This window comes from Podarcis pityusensis, assembly GCF_964106645.2.
Source record: "Podarcis pityusensis genome assembly, chromosome: 11".
NCBI lineage: Eukaryota > Metazoa > Chordata > Lepidosauria > Squamata > Lacertidae > Podarcis > Podarcis pityusensis.
Window position 1 is genome coordinate 29,077,928 of NC_138036.1, and position 15,696 is coordinate 29,093,623.

The 15,696-nt window shown below is 40.0% G+C and overlaps 1 protein-coding gene across 2 annotated transcripts in view; it reads right to left on the reverse strand.

Annotated features, from left to right (window-relative positions):
• Window positions 1-15,696, reverse strand: part of POLK (DNA polymerase kappa) — a 28,523-nt gene that overhangs the window by 3,971 nt on the left and 8,856 nt on the right. The window contains exons 4-11 of one of the 2 annotated variants that reach the window (XM_080972547.1): window positions 14,701-14,853; window positions 13,216-13,335; window positions 11,745-11,898; window positions 9,762-9,884; window positions 8,164-8,288; window positions 2,844-3,010; window positions 1,857-1,889; window positions 621-714 (exon numbers count right to left, since the gene is read on the reverse strand). In XM_080972547.1, the coding sequence (XP_080828673.1) occupies window positions 621-714; window positions 1,857-1,889; window positions 2,844-3,010; window positions 8,164-8,288; window positions 9,762-9,884; window positions 11,745-11,898; window positions 13,216-13,335; window positions 14,701-14,853 (969 nt within the window). Of the gene's footprint in view, window positions 1-620; window positions 715-1,856; window positions 1,890-2,843; window positions 3,011-8,163; window positions 8,289-9,761; window positions 9,885-11,744; window positions 11,899-13,203; window positions 13,336-14,700; window positions 14,854-15,696 lie in introns of both variants that reach the window. The other variant, XM_080972546.1, reaches the window with a different exon arrangement.

Below are 15,696 nucleotides of genomic sequence, written 5' to 3' on the forward strand. Positions count from 1 at the left end.
TTTTGTTCAGTCATAGAAATAAAAAGAACTATCTGCATTCCTCTATTTGTCACATTCTAATATGACCAAGGAATAGAAGCTAGGAAGGGCTGTACAAACAGGAGTAGGCTCGATTCCTAGTGGGCTCAAGTAGGGTTTTCATTCCTTTAAGAATATAGTACCACTACGACAATTCACTTTTACTAGACGCCTCTGAATGTTTCTCCTTGTGGTGCCATAAATGTCAAGATTAGGCAGGGTAACTGAAGTTCATACAGTATACCAGTTTCTTCAACGACAATGTTTGCCTTGGGCGGCATCTATTATGAACTAGATGAGGAGGAATAATGGTATACCCTTCAAATGTTTGAACATTATATGCTTGGCCAGAGCAAAACCACAGGCAATCCATTACTGTTCCTTCTTCTGCTAATTAACAGCTTTTACTACAATATCTGTTCTATGCAAAATTACTTGGTGAATTGATTTTAAGAGAGACAAAATTACTTTAGGCTAAACAAATTATTGCATAAATAATTCATATTACTAGAAAAAGCTAAAACAAAAATACATCCCATGTAAATACTGTAACAAGGGATGCAGAAGATCTGAGTGCTGACATTTTATAGAAATTTACCCACTTTAAGTCCTTCCTTTTTCAAATCCTGAGCAAGGTCACTGCAAAGTTCTTGACACAAGCTGTATTGTTCTGCAGCACTTATTTCATTAAATGTCCTGTGTGCCAAAAGAAAAGTGATCATAATCATAGCAATGACTAGTAATAGTCTATCCTCAAATAGCATAGAGAAACTTGATCTTTTTTTACTGATCCATGTAGTAAAAATATTAAGGTTTAAGCTAAGCTGCAGTATACTTTCAGTATACTACTGAATAATAAAGGCTTAAGAATGAATGGAGTGTCTGAAATGATGTTGGGTTGGATCCTGACTAAGGGTTGCATCCGGGACCTCCATACTGCTCATGCAACAGACTTCTGTTTTTTGCAGTGGAACTTCCCCACTTTTTCTCCCCTGCACCCACAAAATCTGCTCCCAAGGGTTGGAGGACCCTCTGGAGCAGATGTTGGCACTATGCAGGGAAAGGAAAGGAAGGGGCGTGTTGTTGTATGAACAGAACATTGCTTCTGCAGCACTGAACACAACCCTAGTTTGCTCTCAGTCTCCTCTGAAATTAGTGGGAATCAAGTTAATAATGACTTAACAGTTTACAATGATTTCAGTGGGACCCAAGTACAACTCCATTGGCCTGGCTCCAACCCATTAGGGTAATTTTCTCTTGATTTTTTTTTTTAATCTTAAGAGATTTTGCACAATTATTCTCATAAGGCCTTATGAATCTTGTTTTATAAATGCTTGAACAGCTTAAGGAAAACTAAACTTCTGAGAGTTTTTTATTATTATTAAAATGTGATTCTAACATAATTGAGCATTTATCTATTGGAGACCTAGGCATTCTTCTGGAAGACTGTTCTTTCTACCAGATTAGAACTGCAAACCAAATGCTCGTTACTGTTTCAATAAAATAGAGGGAAACCAGCTCAATAAGTTTTCTTGGAACAGTAATGAGCATATTATGTGGCATTACTAATCTTCAAAAAAAGATAGCTTTCAGTACAGTTCTCAGATTCCCTAATTGAAAAAGACTTGTTTATGCTAGAATCACATTTTTATCGCCAAATAAACAAAATTATTTTTCCTCAAGCAGAAGCAGCTCCACATTTTGTGTGGCAAGCATGTTAGTTCTATATGCCCTAGTGGGTTTTTAATCCTGCTCTTCCTCCCAAAAGGAGCTTGGCATTGCAAACAACAAAACAGTGAAATCAATACAAAGGTTCTAAAAGCCAATTGAGCACATACCTTTCAGTGCTCATGCTTTTTCTTTCTCCATCCCTTTAAAAAGAAAAAAAGAAGTGTAAGTGTCCAGGTGCGTTTATTTAACATTTATATATAATGATTTATCACCATTATTACAAATATACAGAACCCCACGTGTCGTTCCCCCCCCCCAAAAAAAAAATTATAATCACTATATCTGGCTGTGACCCAACAGGAATAAAAACATCTGTAATTTAAGTTTCACCAGTTTTGGTAAGTTGTCAGTTTCATAGTGCTCTTGAAAATGCACTTAGAAGAGCACAATAAAATTGAAAACATACGAAGACTCACCAGCTAAGCTTTGTTCATTGAAAGATGCTGGGCAGAATTCAACACTGTGTAAGCAGAAATCACCATCCTCTCCCCTACTCTGCAGCCCCTTGCATGTACCCAATATTTGCTCCAGAGCATGGGTAGACAAACTAAGGCCCAGGGGCCGGATCCAGCCAATCGCCTTCTAAATCTGGCTCGCAGACAGTGTGGGAATCAGTGTGTTTTTACATGAGTAGATTGTACCCTTTTATTTAAAATGCATCTCTGGGTTATTTGTGGGGCCTGACTGATGTTTTTAACAAGCTCTGAGGGACAGTGGACCGGCCCCCTGCTGAAAAAGTTTGTTGACCCCTACTCCAGAGGGTCTCCCAACCCTCTGGAGCAGATTTTGTGGCTGCAGGGGAGCAGGGAGGAGGAGAGGGAAAGTCCCACTAAACAAGTGGTAATCTGTTCTGCTTGTGCATGGACAGCATTGGACACAACCCACTATTTAAAAAAGATATAAGTGTATGTTGCTATTTTACAGTTAAGGATCTTAAGCAGGGCTGTGAAAGACTTCAAGCTCAAGAATACTGTGGGAACGGTTAGAGGAAACATATTATTGACTTGGCTTTGTTCCTTTTATGTAACAATGTTACAAGCTAACAAAAAATTTGAAAGCATCTAAAATGAACACAACCCATTCACACAAAATACCTTTCTAAATGGGTGGAACCCAAACCAAGGGAGATTTCCAAGAAATTACGCCAAGATGTTTCAGAGAAGAGAAGAGAAATTAGTGCCCTCTGCTGGTAAAGTTCTGAACAAGTCACAATGTTCAGAGCTTTAAGCATTTTTTCTGTTACTTTTCCTATGCCAGGCACCTGGAAGAGAGTTAATGCACACTAATAAAACAATGAACTTCCAGGAAAACAATTAAACCATAGTTTACAAACATTTCCTTTGGAAGTGAGAATATTCATCAGTCATAGTTATTTCCAGTGATTAAAGGTGGACAAGGTTCTGAGATTTGGAGCACTTAACATAAATTAGAAAAGGGCAACATGTGCTTAATTCATTAACTTAAAACGTAACTTTTTTAAAAATAAAAATGAATAATTATATGGCCCTGTTGAGTTCTGTCCATGGCTGGTGAACCTATTACATTCTTCTGCATTGACATTTGGACAATCTCCAATGTTCAATGAATTAGAAGAGAGGCCACCAACCTTTTTGGATCCGTGGGCACATTTTGCATTTTAAGAAGGTAGTGTAGGCACCAGTCACAACATGGTTGCCATGGGGTGTGGCATAACACAAAACTAGTGAGCACATTCATTGCTGCTTCATGCCCTCCCTCCTCTTGAACAACCGCCTGCACCCAGTAACTTTTGTTCTGATTACACAATATGGATTTCACACACACACGTTTTTGCTGCTAACAACATTCCCAAGTACCAGAAAAGATATACAAGGTGGCCACACCAAACTAACTCCCTCTCGCACTGACACACAGACCACAAATACATACATCCGTCTGTTTCTCACACATAGATGCAGACATCACTCTTCCTCCCTCCCTCCCTCTTACACTCACAGAGACACAGAGACCACACACACATACAGACTGAACATATATGAACATGGGGGTGCAGGGGGGCAGCTCTCCCCCCAAAAATCAAGTAAACAAATAAAAATAATTAAAAGTATAAAATTGTAGAAAGATTTTGACAGATCTTTCTGAGCACTTGTGATTAAAAGAAAGTAATTAAAAAAAACCTGTATTTGAGACATCGCATTCTGAATCTGCTAGACTGAGCCAGACAGGATGATGACAGGTGGGTGTCCTGCCCCCCCCTAAATCCTGGCTACGCCCATGTACATGCAGACCTCATCCCCTTTCTTTCTCTCTCACACACAGAGCACACATCACAAACTTCCTCCTTAGTCTCACACATGTACAGACTACAGATACACACACACACACATGTATTTACATACAGTGGTACCTTGGGTTACATATGCTTCAGGTTACAGACTCCGCTAACCAGGATGAGAACAGAAATCGTGCTCTGGTGGCGCGGCGGCAGCAGGAGGCCCTATTAGCTAAAGTGGTGCTTCAGGTTAAGAACAGTTTCAGGTTAAGAATGGACCTCCAGAACAAATTAAGTACTTAACCCGAGGTACCACTGTACTTGCCTTCTCTCTCTCTCTCACTCACACACACACACACACACACACACACATATTCAGGAACGCCCATCTACTGAGTGGACAGGACAATTTCTATCACTCCTACCCGCCACTTAAATTAAAAATTTTAAGCCACTCTGCAGGGATAAGCAATTGCCTGTTACCAGCTCCATGTGGCTGGTGGGCAAGATATTGCTGATGAGGAATCCCCGCCATTCCTTTTCTCCCCTCTCCCCTTGTTGAAAAAACCCTCTGGGGGCTAAGCAACTGCCTGCTCCACTTGGCTGGTGAGATAATATTCCTTGAGCAAACAGGATGATGCTCACTGCTCCTTCTCTCCTCACCCCAAGACTTTGCTGAAGGAATCTCTGTGGGGCTAAAGCAACTGCACACTGCAACCTTGATGTGGCTAGCAGGCAAAAAACCACTGAGCAAAGAGAGCAATCCCTGTTACTGCTCCCAAACTCTGAGGGGGAAAAAAGCTCTCTGTAGGGCTAACTGCTCTCTGCCTGCTCCACAAATAGCCATTGTTTCTTCTGCCACCACTCCCTCCCTCCCTCCCACAATCAATAAAGCCACTCCACAGACTGAAACAAAGAGAAGCAATTTAATTTACAGACACCCCAGGTTGCTTCAGAGACCCCAAAAAGGCCTTCAAAGATCCTGCAGTGGTGACCCCTGAGCTAGAAGATAGAAGATTCAGCTGAACTGTAAAACGTGCATTCAGATAGTTAAGAAATTTTATGCTTTATAAAATGCATACGTTCTACTGTGTTCCAACTCCAGCATAATTCCAAGAGCAATATTAATATCAGTGCTTAAATTGAAAGGGGAAAAAAGAGGTTTCAGGGCTACAGCTTTCTGGAAGTTGAATATTTTATAGAAGCCCTTGATCTCTGTACCTTTATTGGGGCCAGCTTCTTCAGACTGAACATTAAGCAAAAACAAATGAACAGACAGCTTGGGGGAGACACACACACAATGCTGTTGAGCTTAATGATAATAGCCCAAACTTCAGATTTTAGTAGACTACGCTAGTACAGTGGTACCTTGGTTCTCAAACACCTTGGTACTCAAACACCATGGTTCTCAAATGTCGAAAACCCGGAAGTAAGTGTTCCGGTTTTCAAACGTTTTTCAGAAGCCAAACGTCTGATGAAGCTGTCAGCTGTTGTTTCCAGGGCACCTGCACCAATCAGAAGCTGTGCCTTGGTTTTCGAACATTTCAGAAGTCAAACAGACTTCCGGAATGGATTAAGTTTGGCGCTTTTGTTTTTGCTATTTTGCGTTTTTGTTGGTTAATTTGTTTTTGTGACTGTGTGGAACCCAGTTTAGCTACTGACTGATTGGTTGATTATGTGACTGTGGAAATGGATAAAAGCTCCCCATCGAAACAATGACTATTGTCAGTGCAGGTAAAAAATAATAATAATTTTAATTTTTATCATCTACAATACTGTCTTATTTAATTTATAGTACAGTACATTGATTATTGCTTTCATTTTATGGATCAATGGTCATGTTGATAGTAAAATTAATGTTAAATTGCTGTTTTAGAGGTTGTTTTTAAAAGTCTGGAATGTATTAATCCGTTTTGCATTACTTTCTTTGGGAAAGTGTGCCTTGGTTTCAGAGCGCTTTGGTTTTGGAATGGACTTCCGGAACAGATTAAGTTTGAGAACCAAGGTACTACTGTACATATATCTGATGACGGCACCCAGCATGGTCATGCAAATTGTAGGGCCCACCAAAGCCCACTGACATCACTTTTTCTTTTTTTCAGGGATGTTATAGGGAAGATTATGTGGGTGGCTGCAGGCTCAGCCTGTGCTTTGCAGCACACTTCCATATAAAGAATAAGGAAAAGGAACTTGCCCACTGCTGTTGGGGAGGGGGTAGGCACAAGGGAGTCCACAACTCAGTCTGCCTAGAGCCCTCTCAAACCTGTTAGCATACCCTCCAACATTTCAGATGAAAACAGACACATTCCACATGCAAGGTTTATTTTGCAAGCTGCATCCCTCTGCTATGAGCACATTGCAGAAGGCTCTTAAATGCTTGCAGTGTTCATTTGCTCTGCACATTTTTATCCTCCACTGAAGACAAGAGGATGATTGTTACTTTGGTTACAGTTGTACTAGGAAAACATAATGGGTTGGAAACAGAGAAACACATTTGGAAGGAGGAGAGCAGGTGATTTTCCTGTCCTTCCTCTTAAGCAGTCCTCCAAAGCCTTGCAGCACATTCACTAAATATTTGTTCACCTCATTTTTCAGTGATTCCCCCAGGCCACTTGTGTTACAGCCCCTGAAAACAGCTTTTCAGGGGTGTTGGGACAGGGTGGTGGTGGCTGGAACAGAAAGAGGTGCAGAAAAAGACATGGGCATTTATTTCTCTGGAGCCAACCTATTACATTAGCAAAAGCACTGCACTGCATAATGTTTTAGTATTCCATGTGTATGCTTTCTGTGCCCTTAAAAATATCTATTTCCAATTTTGGGGATTTAACTTCTAGAGACTTGGGGGAGGGAGCTAAATCATGAAGAATGACAACACGAGTACCTCCCACTCACATTTTAACATTTTTGCATATGTGCCAAATGCAGAAAAGGATCTGAGGTCACATCAAAACTACTGGGGCAAAAAACAACAATAATGCAGCTCTCTCTTTGGCAGCAGTTACTCTAAAACTAATCGGGAACACAAAAGTCCTTTGTAAGGTAGAGAGCAAAGGCAAAGAAAAAGTGGTAATCTTTATATTAGCAAAATCAAAGTTTAATATAGCACATTGGGATAGAATAACCAGAAGCCAAACTAGATAGTATTACATGCTGGCAGAAAGCATATTTAATAAATTTCACCTATATGCAAAGTTATTTCACAGTTTGATCACTTTGTAACTTTTTGGCTGATCACATAAAAGGTATTATAGCTAGCCATACCTGATTCTTGTTGTTTTGAGCTACCCCAAATGTTTGTCTTATTTCATATTTCTCAGATTTTTATAGCACTTCCTAGCAAAATACTCAATGCAGTTTTTGAAAAGTCTAAGTTCATAAACAACAGAACCATCATGAAACAACAAAATGAAAATATTAACAGCTCTGATTTTCTTGGTTCATGCTCTGGATAGAGAAAAGAATATAACATACAGATCAAATTATTAAATTAAAAAAGGGTCCTCAAAATCACAGGTCAACATCACAGCAAGTAAGAGGAATCTTACTCTTTGGAAGATATAAGAGTATTAGTCACACTGTGATGTTACAGCATAGCATTTCAGTGTCCAAGTGTAAATTATTACTTAAATTTCAGACCCAGTATATTGTGTTCTTCATCTCCAGTGATGTTATGAGGACCAAGAGTTTCCCAAGGCATTTACTATATTGTTCACCAAATAGTAACAGAAAACACTACGGGTGTTCGTCACATTTTCCCAGCAGGATCCACACAGGCATCTTCAGTATATTCCTGATGTGGGAAGTCCTCAGCCAAAAAAGATCTAACAAGAAGCCATGGATGGCACACATGCCCCATAGAAACTGAGAAGTTTTGTATGTTCACTCAAACTTTGGCCTAAACCTTCACTTGCTCAAGTCCAATACAACAAATGGAAAGGGATACAAAAATTAAATGTTATCAGTGTATTTTGGGAGCATCCATTCCCTACTCCCAGAAAGCATTCAATTTTACAACAAAATGCACACAGTTTTATATGGGAGTTCATACTTCATTAAAGTATAAAATAGTAAATGGTTAAATTTAGATGCAAAGAGGGTTTAAGACAGTAAACAAGTCTACCAGCAGTAATAAGGAACACTGAGTAATAAATAAATCAGCTCACCTTTCTAATGGCTAAATCTTTGATAAAGTTCATCACAGCTTCTCTTTCTGGGGGGATTCTATATTGACCATTCGGTTTATTTTTATCACTGCACATTTTTGCTAACATAGTATTTGGAGCAATGCCTAAGCAAGCAAACAAACAACAAACGTCAAACAAATATGAAACGCCAACCTGCTACTTCTGCTCCTAATGATTTTAGAAATAGTTATGATGAGGTTTGTGTAGTAAACAATATTCATTTTGTTTTCGGTTGAATTTGTTTTTAAATATATATGCAGATCCTAACAAGTTTGACTGTAACAGGTCCTACGGAATTAAATATGTATGCTGCCGTTCATCCAAAGACTATTGAGCAGTTCACAACGTAAGAAAACATAACTGCAATTTTTTCTGCTGTTATTGTAAAGTCTCTGGACTAAAACTTTCCTACCCACACCCAGCAACACACAAGAATGTGAAAGGAACAGAAAGAAGAACATTAATATATGGCTCCCAACCACCTTAATCTGGCCTTGAACAGTGTTAATAGGTTGTTGAAGTGTGTGTCAGAGGTGCAGCATATGCTACCACCACTTGGGGCAGGCGCACAGTGCATGCCCCTGAGAGCACCAGGGTGGAGAGGGAGCCTGCTGTGGCTTGCCTTGCAAAGTAGCGCAGAGGGTGCACTTGCATGCTGTAGCCCAGCCAGGCGAGGACAGGGGGCAAAGCTGCCACCAATTCTCATCTTCTTCGCTCCTGGGTCCAGCCTGACCTGGAAATGGAGCTGCGGCTGGCTGACAGCGTTGGGTCATTATGCGAGGAAGCCGTCTCTACAACTACCTCGCGTGCCGGAGTCAGGCTATGATGCACAAACCTGTCATGGTTGTGCCTGGTCATGACCCCTCAAAAAAATGTGCCCCGGGCCGTGGCCTCCCCAACCACTCCACTATACCACATTGTATGCCATTACAAAGTAAAGGTAAAGGTAAAGGGACCCCTGACCATTAGGTCCAGTCATGGCCGACTCTGGGGTTGCGGCGCTCATCTCGCTTTATTGGCCGAGGGAGCCAGCGTACAGCTTCAAGGTCATGTGGCCAGCATGACTAAGCTGCTTCTGGCGAACCAGAGCAGCGCACGGAAACGCCGTTTACCTTCCTGCCGGAGCGGTACCTATTTATCTACTTGCACTTTGACGTCCTTTCAAATTGCTAGGTTGGCAGGAGCTGGGACCGAGCAACGGGAGCTCACCCCGTCGCGGGGATTCGAACCACTGACCTTCCAATCGGCAAGTCCTAGCCTCTGTGGTTTAACCCACAGCGCCACCCGCGTCCCTCCATTACAGAGTAGACCAAGTTTAATAGCAAGGCTTTTATGTTGTTGGTTAAAGCTTGAAGAGTTCAGAACTTTCATTTATTGAGGTTGAGCACATGACTCTGATACAGCAGTTTTAGCAAGTTGTTATGTTTAGGTCAGTTAATTTTTTCTGTAAAAAGAACCTGTGCATTTCTTCACATAACAAGGATCTTGTGAATCTACTTTTAAACTCTTGAGATGTACTGGAGAAGTATTACAGAACTTTAAAATATTTGTAATAATATAAATATAAATTTGTTTACCAGCACTGGCAGTAAGTCTTGTTTTTTGTTCAATCCTAAAGCGAATTTCCTCCACCACTTCCTCAGCTGATGCTCCAAAGACAACTGGCTTTATCTGAGTTGTTGACTGTTGGTGTTGTTGTTCTAGGTGCAGCAGAGAAGGGTGAACAATCTGCTTATACATCAGAGTATCAACATCAAACAAGACTGGTGAACAGTCATGTGTATCTTCACTCAAATTTGATTAATCACGTGTTGCTATATTCTGCTTGCCTCAGAATAAAAAGGGTCAGAAGCTATCAGAATTCTATAAGCAAAACTAATCTCATTTGCTAGTTCCCTTACACAAAAAGTAAATGCCACCTTCCTTTTCCCTCCATTTTCCAAGCTCTTGTAAATATTTTTTACAAACAGGACAAAAAATTCTCATTGTTATTACTGTACTGCTAATTACCCCAAGGCTGGAAAAACCAAGTCCTGCTACTGCCCAAACAAAGGAGTACTGTATGTTTACTGCATTTAAATGAGCAACATAAAAAATTGCATGGATTAAAACTGTGTACATTTACATAGATAATACTTCTTTAGATTTTTTTAAAAAAACCCTTTCAGCATTTACTTCTTATATGGTATTAGTCACTTTCAGTTCAGGTTCACAATGGGATTCACTCTAAGCCCACATATCAAAAAGCATCATCATGCATCTGTATGGTACTTTCTCTAGGAAAACCATGCTCAAAGTGGCTCACAAAAACACTGGAATGGTTTACATAATAACATGTTTCTCAACTGTTTTGACCAGTTTACCTGTTGTAAGAAAACTTTGTAAAGAATTGATTGAGTACCTGCTCATCAGTTATAACTGAAGCTGTTGGGCAACATGATACATTGTATACAGTTGGAGTGTCACCCTGGTAATTATTAAACACTTGATTGATGCTCATCAGCTGCTTAGCATAAGCAAGAATGCAGTGAGGAAATAACCTATTCTGAATGAATTATGCCACCAACTGAAATGAAATGGGGAATCTCGCGCAGAACAGCATAAAGAATTCACTTGGAATTCCAGACTGTGACATCATGATCCATAGCTTACTACTTGTCTCAACTTTGATAAGAAGTTCATAGGGCAATGTGGGGCCTGACAGCTGCAGCACTGTGAAGAGAAGCATGTGAGCAACTTGCTCCAATGAAATCTAGGACTGGACTGAAGCTTTGTATTCCTCCAGTGCCAGGTTTACCTCTCCCAGACTCTGCTCCTTCGCTGAGGAATGTAATATCTTGAAGGAGAAGACCTTTGGCCTGTAGCCTAATATTTCCCATTCTCTCAGCCAATTCCCTACAGGTTCAATGACTGTGTTGACAGGTCAAAATGGGGATGTGCAAAGTCCCTAGTGTGGAGATGGATGTTTCCTAAGGAACAAAAGCTTCAAGGGTACAGAGTCACTCTGGAAATTCCAGTTCAAAGGGCTGTGACTCAAAGTATCACAGTCCAATACTCCCAGGTCTGGTCATGGTGCTGGGGCCTGTATCAGTTTCCAGTATCTCCTCCTCCTGCTGCTGCTGGTCTTATTAATCTGGCCAGGCCTTCCACATCTGAACAGAAGTCAGAGCCCAGACAGCTGCTCTGGATGGGGGTTGTGACATTTGCTTCTATGCAGTGTTCACTTGGGTGCCAACACTGTTTTGAAAAAGTGATACCCTGAAAATTAGCACCATGAGACTTGTCGGCAAACTATTGCTCTTTTAACGATGGCTGCAACTCCCCACTTCTGAAAACATTAATTCCACTAAGTTTAATTACAATTGCAATATTAAAAAGGAAACTTCACTAGTGATTTCCTAAAGTGTTTCAACTAAATTGCTTCGAGATTAGCATTACATGCAAGCAGCTAATAATTACAACTAATATTTAGCCACATGATTTCCTGACTTAGCAAGTCATAATATATAAAAGCAAGGTAAAATGTTCTTTTGGTCTGGCAGTTCCAGATAATTGCTTACCATTTAGCGCAGAGTTGTATGTTTTGATGAAATGCTGCCTTTTGTCTTCAGGCCAGTTCTTTCTTTCTTCTAAGTACTCTGTTATGTTCAAGTAGGCTTCATCAAGCCCCATGGGCATAAAGTGGGAATCATATTCAGCAAGTATTTCCCTAACCTTGGTAAATATAATTTAAAAAAATGTAAAGTTGTGCTGCTATAGCAAAAAACAATTTTTTTAAAAAATCATTTGAAGTACCATGCATTCAGTCAATACCAACACTGTATCATTCATTCTTTTAAAATTCCATTATGATTGATCAATACTAGAAGAATTTTAAATCATAAATAATTTATTGACTTTCCAAATTTGTACTGCATATGGTTCACAGTTAGAGCAACCTCGCTAGAAATAAATGTAAAGTTATTTACTCAGATGTGTGAATGTAATTATTTTACTGTGTGTGAACCTCTTTTTAAGATGAGATTTATATACCAAAGATAAAGTGACAGATACTGGTTGATCTTTGCTACTTGCAAAATCAAAACGATTTTTCTTAAAATTTAAAGGAAGAAAATGGTTTCCTCACATTTAAAGAGAGAATAGGGGTATGTTAAGTAAGCATCCATTTCTTCTCAGAGTTTATATAGGTTGACAGAAAAGAATGCTAATCTCAAATGAGAATGCCATTCAATACAACATTATTAGGAGGTGCTAATTGAGGAAATAAATTTCCTTATCTTAAGGCTAGGTCTGTTAGAAGGAATTCATCCAATCATGAAGAGGGAAGAAGTACCTTTCCTCCTCCTTCCCACCAAACTATAAGGTAAAGGGTAGGTAAAGGACCCCTGGATGGTTAAGTCCAGTCAACGGAGACTATGAGGTGTGGCACTCATCTCACTTCAGGTCAAGGGAGCTGGTGTTTGTCCACAGACAGCTTTCCAGGTCATGTGGCCAGTATGACAAAACTGCTTCTGGTGCAATGGGACACGATGATGAGTGACAGAGAGCACAGAAACGCCATTTAACTTCCCGCCACAGCAGTACCTATTTATCTACTTGCACTGGTATGCTTTCGACCTTCAATGATAGAAGCTGGGACGGAGCAACAGGAGCTCACCACCATCATGTGGATTTGAACCTTTGGCCTTCCGATTGGCAAGCCCAAGAGGCTCAGTAGTTTAGATCACAGCGACACCCGCATGTGCCCCACCAAACTATTATATTTATCAAACTATAAAGGCATTTTTAACACTTTACTTTTTCAGAACAAACTTAATAAATTAAAACATGAAGCTTAACAATCACCATTTGCATTTCAAGGAATACGTGTAACAAAATAAAATCAGCAAGGCTGATATCCTAACCATATCTACTCAGAAGCAAGTCCCACTGAATTGAATGGGGCTTATTCCTGGGTAAGTGGGGTTAGGATTGCACTCTAAATCTATGTGCATTCTGCTGTGGGAAGAAATTACGTACCTCTTTACTTACTTCTTCATATTTCTTAAAGTTTAATGGCACTATAGTAAGATGTGGGCAGAGTTTCTTGGCAATAAACCCAGGCATGGCTGCACGTACCCCAAATCTTCTGGCATGATAATTTGAAGTGGACTTAAAAAGACAAGACATACTTTAAAATCATGCACTGAAGCCATTTTAAATGGCTTGTACATTGCGGTCAGAATACAGTAACTAATTAGGTATGCTGGGTGGAATCTACACATATATTTTTAAAAAGCTGTGAAAATATATTTTTTTAAATGTTTTGAAAAATTCATTGATTTTTGCATAGCTCACTTTCACCATCTAGTGTCACATTAATATACTGCACTTTACCACACATTTAAAACGTCTTATTTGCAGCTGTATAGCTGAGTCCCTGGGCAAATGTAGAATCACCAAAATCAGTGCAAAAGAAAAAAGATGGCCAATTGCAGCTGACCTGGAGATCTAACTAAGCATTTTTAGAAATATTCTGTTAGTATCTTAGGATCTGGCCTAGGTAAGTTCAACTCCATAAATGCAACAGTTTCAACCAGTAGTTCAATATAAGCTCAAAGGAGGCGAGTTTACCTACAGATACCAATATATTGAGCCAGTATGGGAAACCTCATTCCTGAGTGCCAAATGTGGTCCTCCATGCCGCTCTGTTTGGCTCTCAGACTACTCCCCAGGCCACACTCCTCACAGAATCTATTTTGCACCTTTAGTATTTTGGCCTGGATAAAATGTGCCCTTGAACATGCCTCTTGCTTGTTCAGCTGGAGGACTAACAGGAGCATGTGGCTTTGTATAGAAACTAGCCCACCATATAAAGGTAAAAGTGACATTTGTTGCTCTGCCCACTTTTGCTGCTGGCCCCACCCACAAATGTCTTGTGGCCTTTGGAAGGTTACCCAGAAAGATTTGTAGTACTCAGGCTGAAAAAGGGTTCCCCTGATGCAGTTAGACTGTTTGACTATGGCTATATACACACTCTTGTTTATTATGCATTCAGCGTACTCCCACCACCGGTTTGCCAAAATCTGCAAAATCCACACCTATCCTGTATCTGTCTTTTCGTTCCTTAGGAAACACTGTGTTTTGATGTGTTTTCCCCCAAAACCAGCAGCAGTCCAAATTGAGAAAAAGAGTGACTTACCTAGCTATGTTTTAAGCCAGTATTATGTACACTGCCAGGTTCAAATCCCCACCCGCCATGAATCTCACTGGGTGTCCTTAGGCCAGTCACTATCTCTTGCCTAACTTACTCTACTGGGTTTTCATGAAAATAAATGGTGGTGAGAGAACCATGCATGATACCTTAAACTTACTGAGGGAAAATGTGAGATTAAAATGTAATAAACAAACAAACATAGTTTTCTGAACTAACTTTTTAGCTTGAATATCTCTTTACCACAAGTTTAGAAACAAGCTACTTGGAAATATCGGGCGGTGTGGGGAGAGAATTGTAGCAAATGTTATATTCCACCTTACCAGCATACTCATTGACCCCACTGCTATGGGCTTGTCCCTCAATTCAGGATTGTCTCTCAGTTCAACAGCTGCATAAAAGGCATCCATGTCAATGTGTACAATGGTACAGCTAAGATCACGGCTCTGATCTAACTTCATTGCAAGCTTATCCATCTGCACATAAGTAAATATATACCATTAGATAGAATTAGATAAATTTTCTTGTGGCATACAATGATTCTTATCAATATAACACTCTAAAGGAAAGTAATATAATATACAGAGACAAATGGAAAAGATATTTCGGTAATCTAGCTGTGCGGGAAAACAGTATCTGATTTGGCCAAGACTATAAGAATAGCTTTGGCACTTTAGACGTTAACTATTTTAGGAGTGCTTTACAGCTTTACACACAAAGATAAACAATGTAAAGACATAATGGGCCTTGCTTCATGACCTCCCCATGCCATTACAAATCATTCAGTTTGCAATGATGTGGAATAAATGACATTACAGCTTCTAATCAATGTCCCAAGTCACTGAGGTTTGTCTTACGAAGCAACCACCACATGGCTTCTATGCTACTTTTTGTTCGTTTATCGTGGCATGGGAAAATGGTGCACATACATATGGTAATTGTGGTACCAATCTTGCACTCTGTGTATGGGGAAAAGAAGGGCTCAGAGTAACTCATATGAAGCTCTAATATAAACTTAGTATGGCTATTTTATTTATTTAAGCAATTTATGTAATGCTTAACTACAATAGTCTCTAAGCAGTGTACAAGAAATACAGTACAGAACGGGGTGGTGGTTAAAACTTCATCTAAAATGCCTGCAGAAACAAAGAAGTCTGCAGTAGGTGGCAGAATTTCAACAGGAAGAGGACCTGTCTGACCTGAATGGGAAGGGAGTTCCACAACATTGGGCCCACAATACTACATGCATGGCTCCCTGTGAATATAAGCCATGCATCTGAATTAGGCCTTGGCGGTGTATTGATACAACATCCAGGACC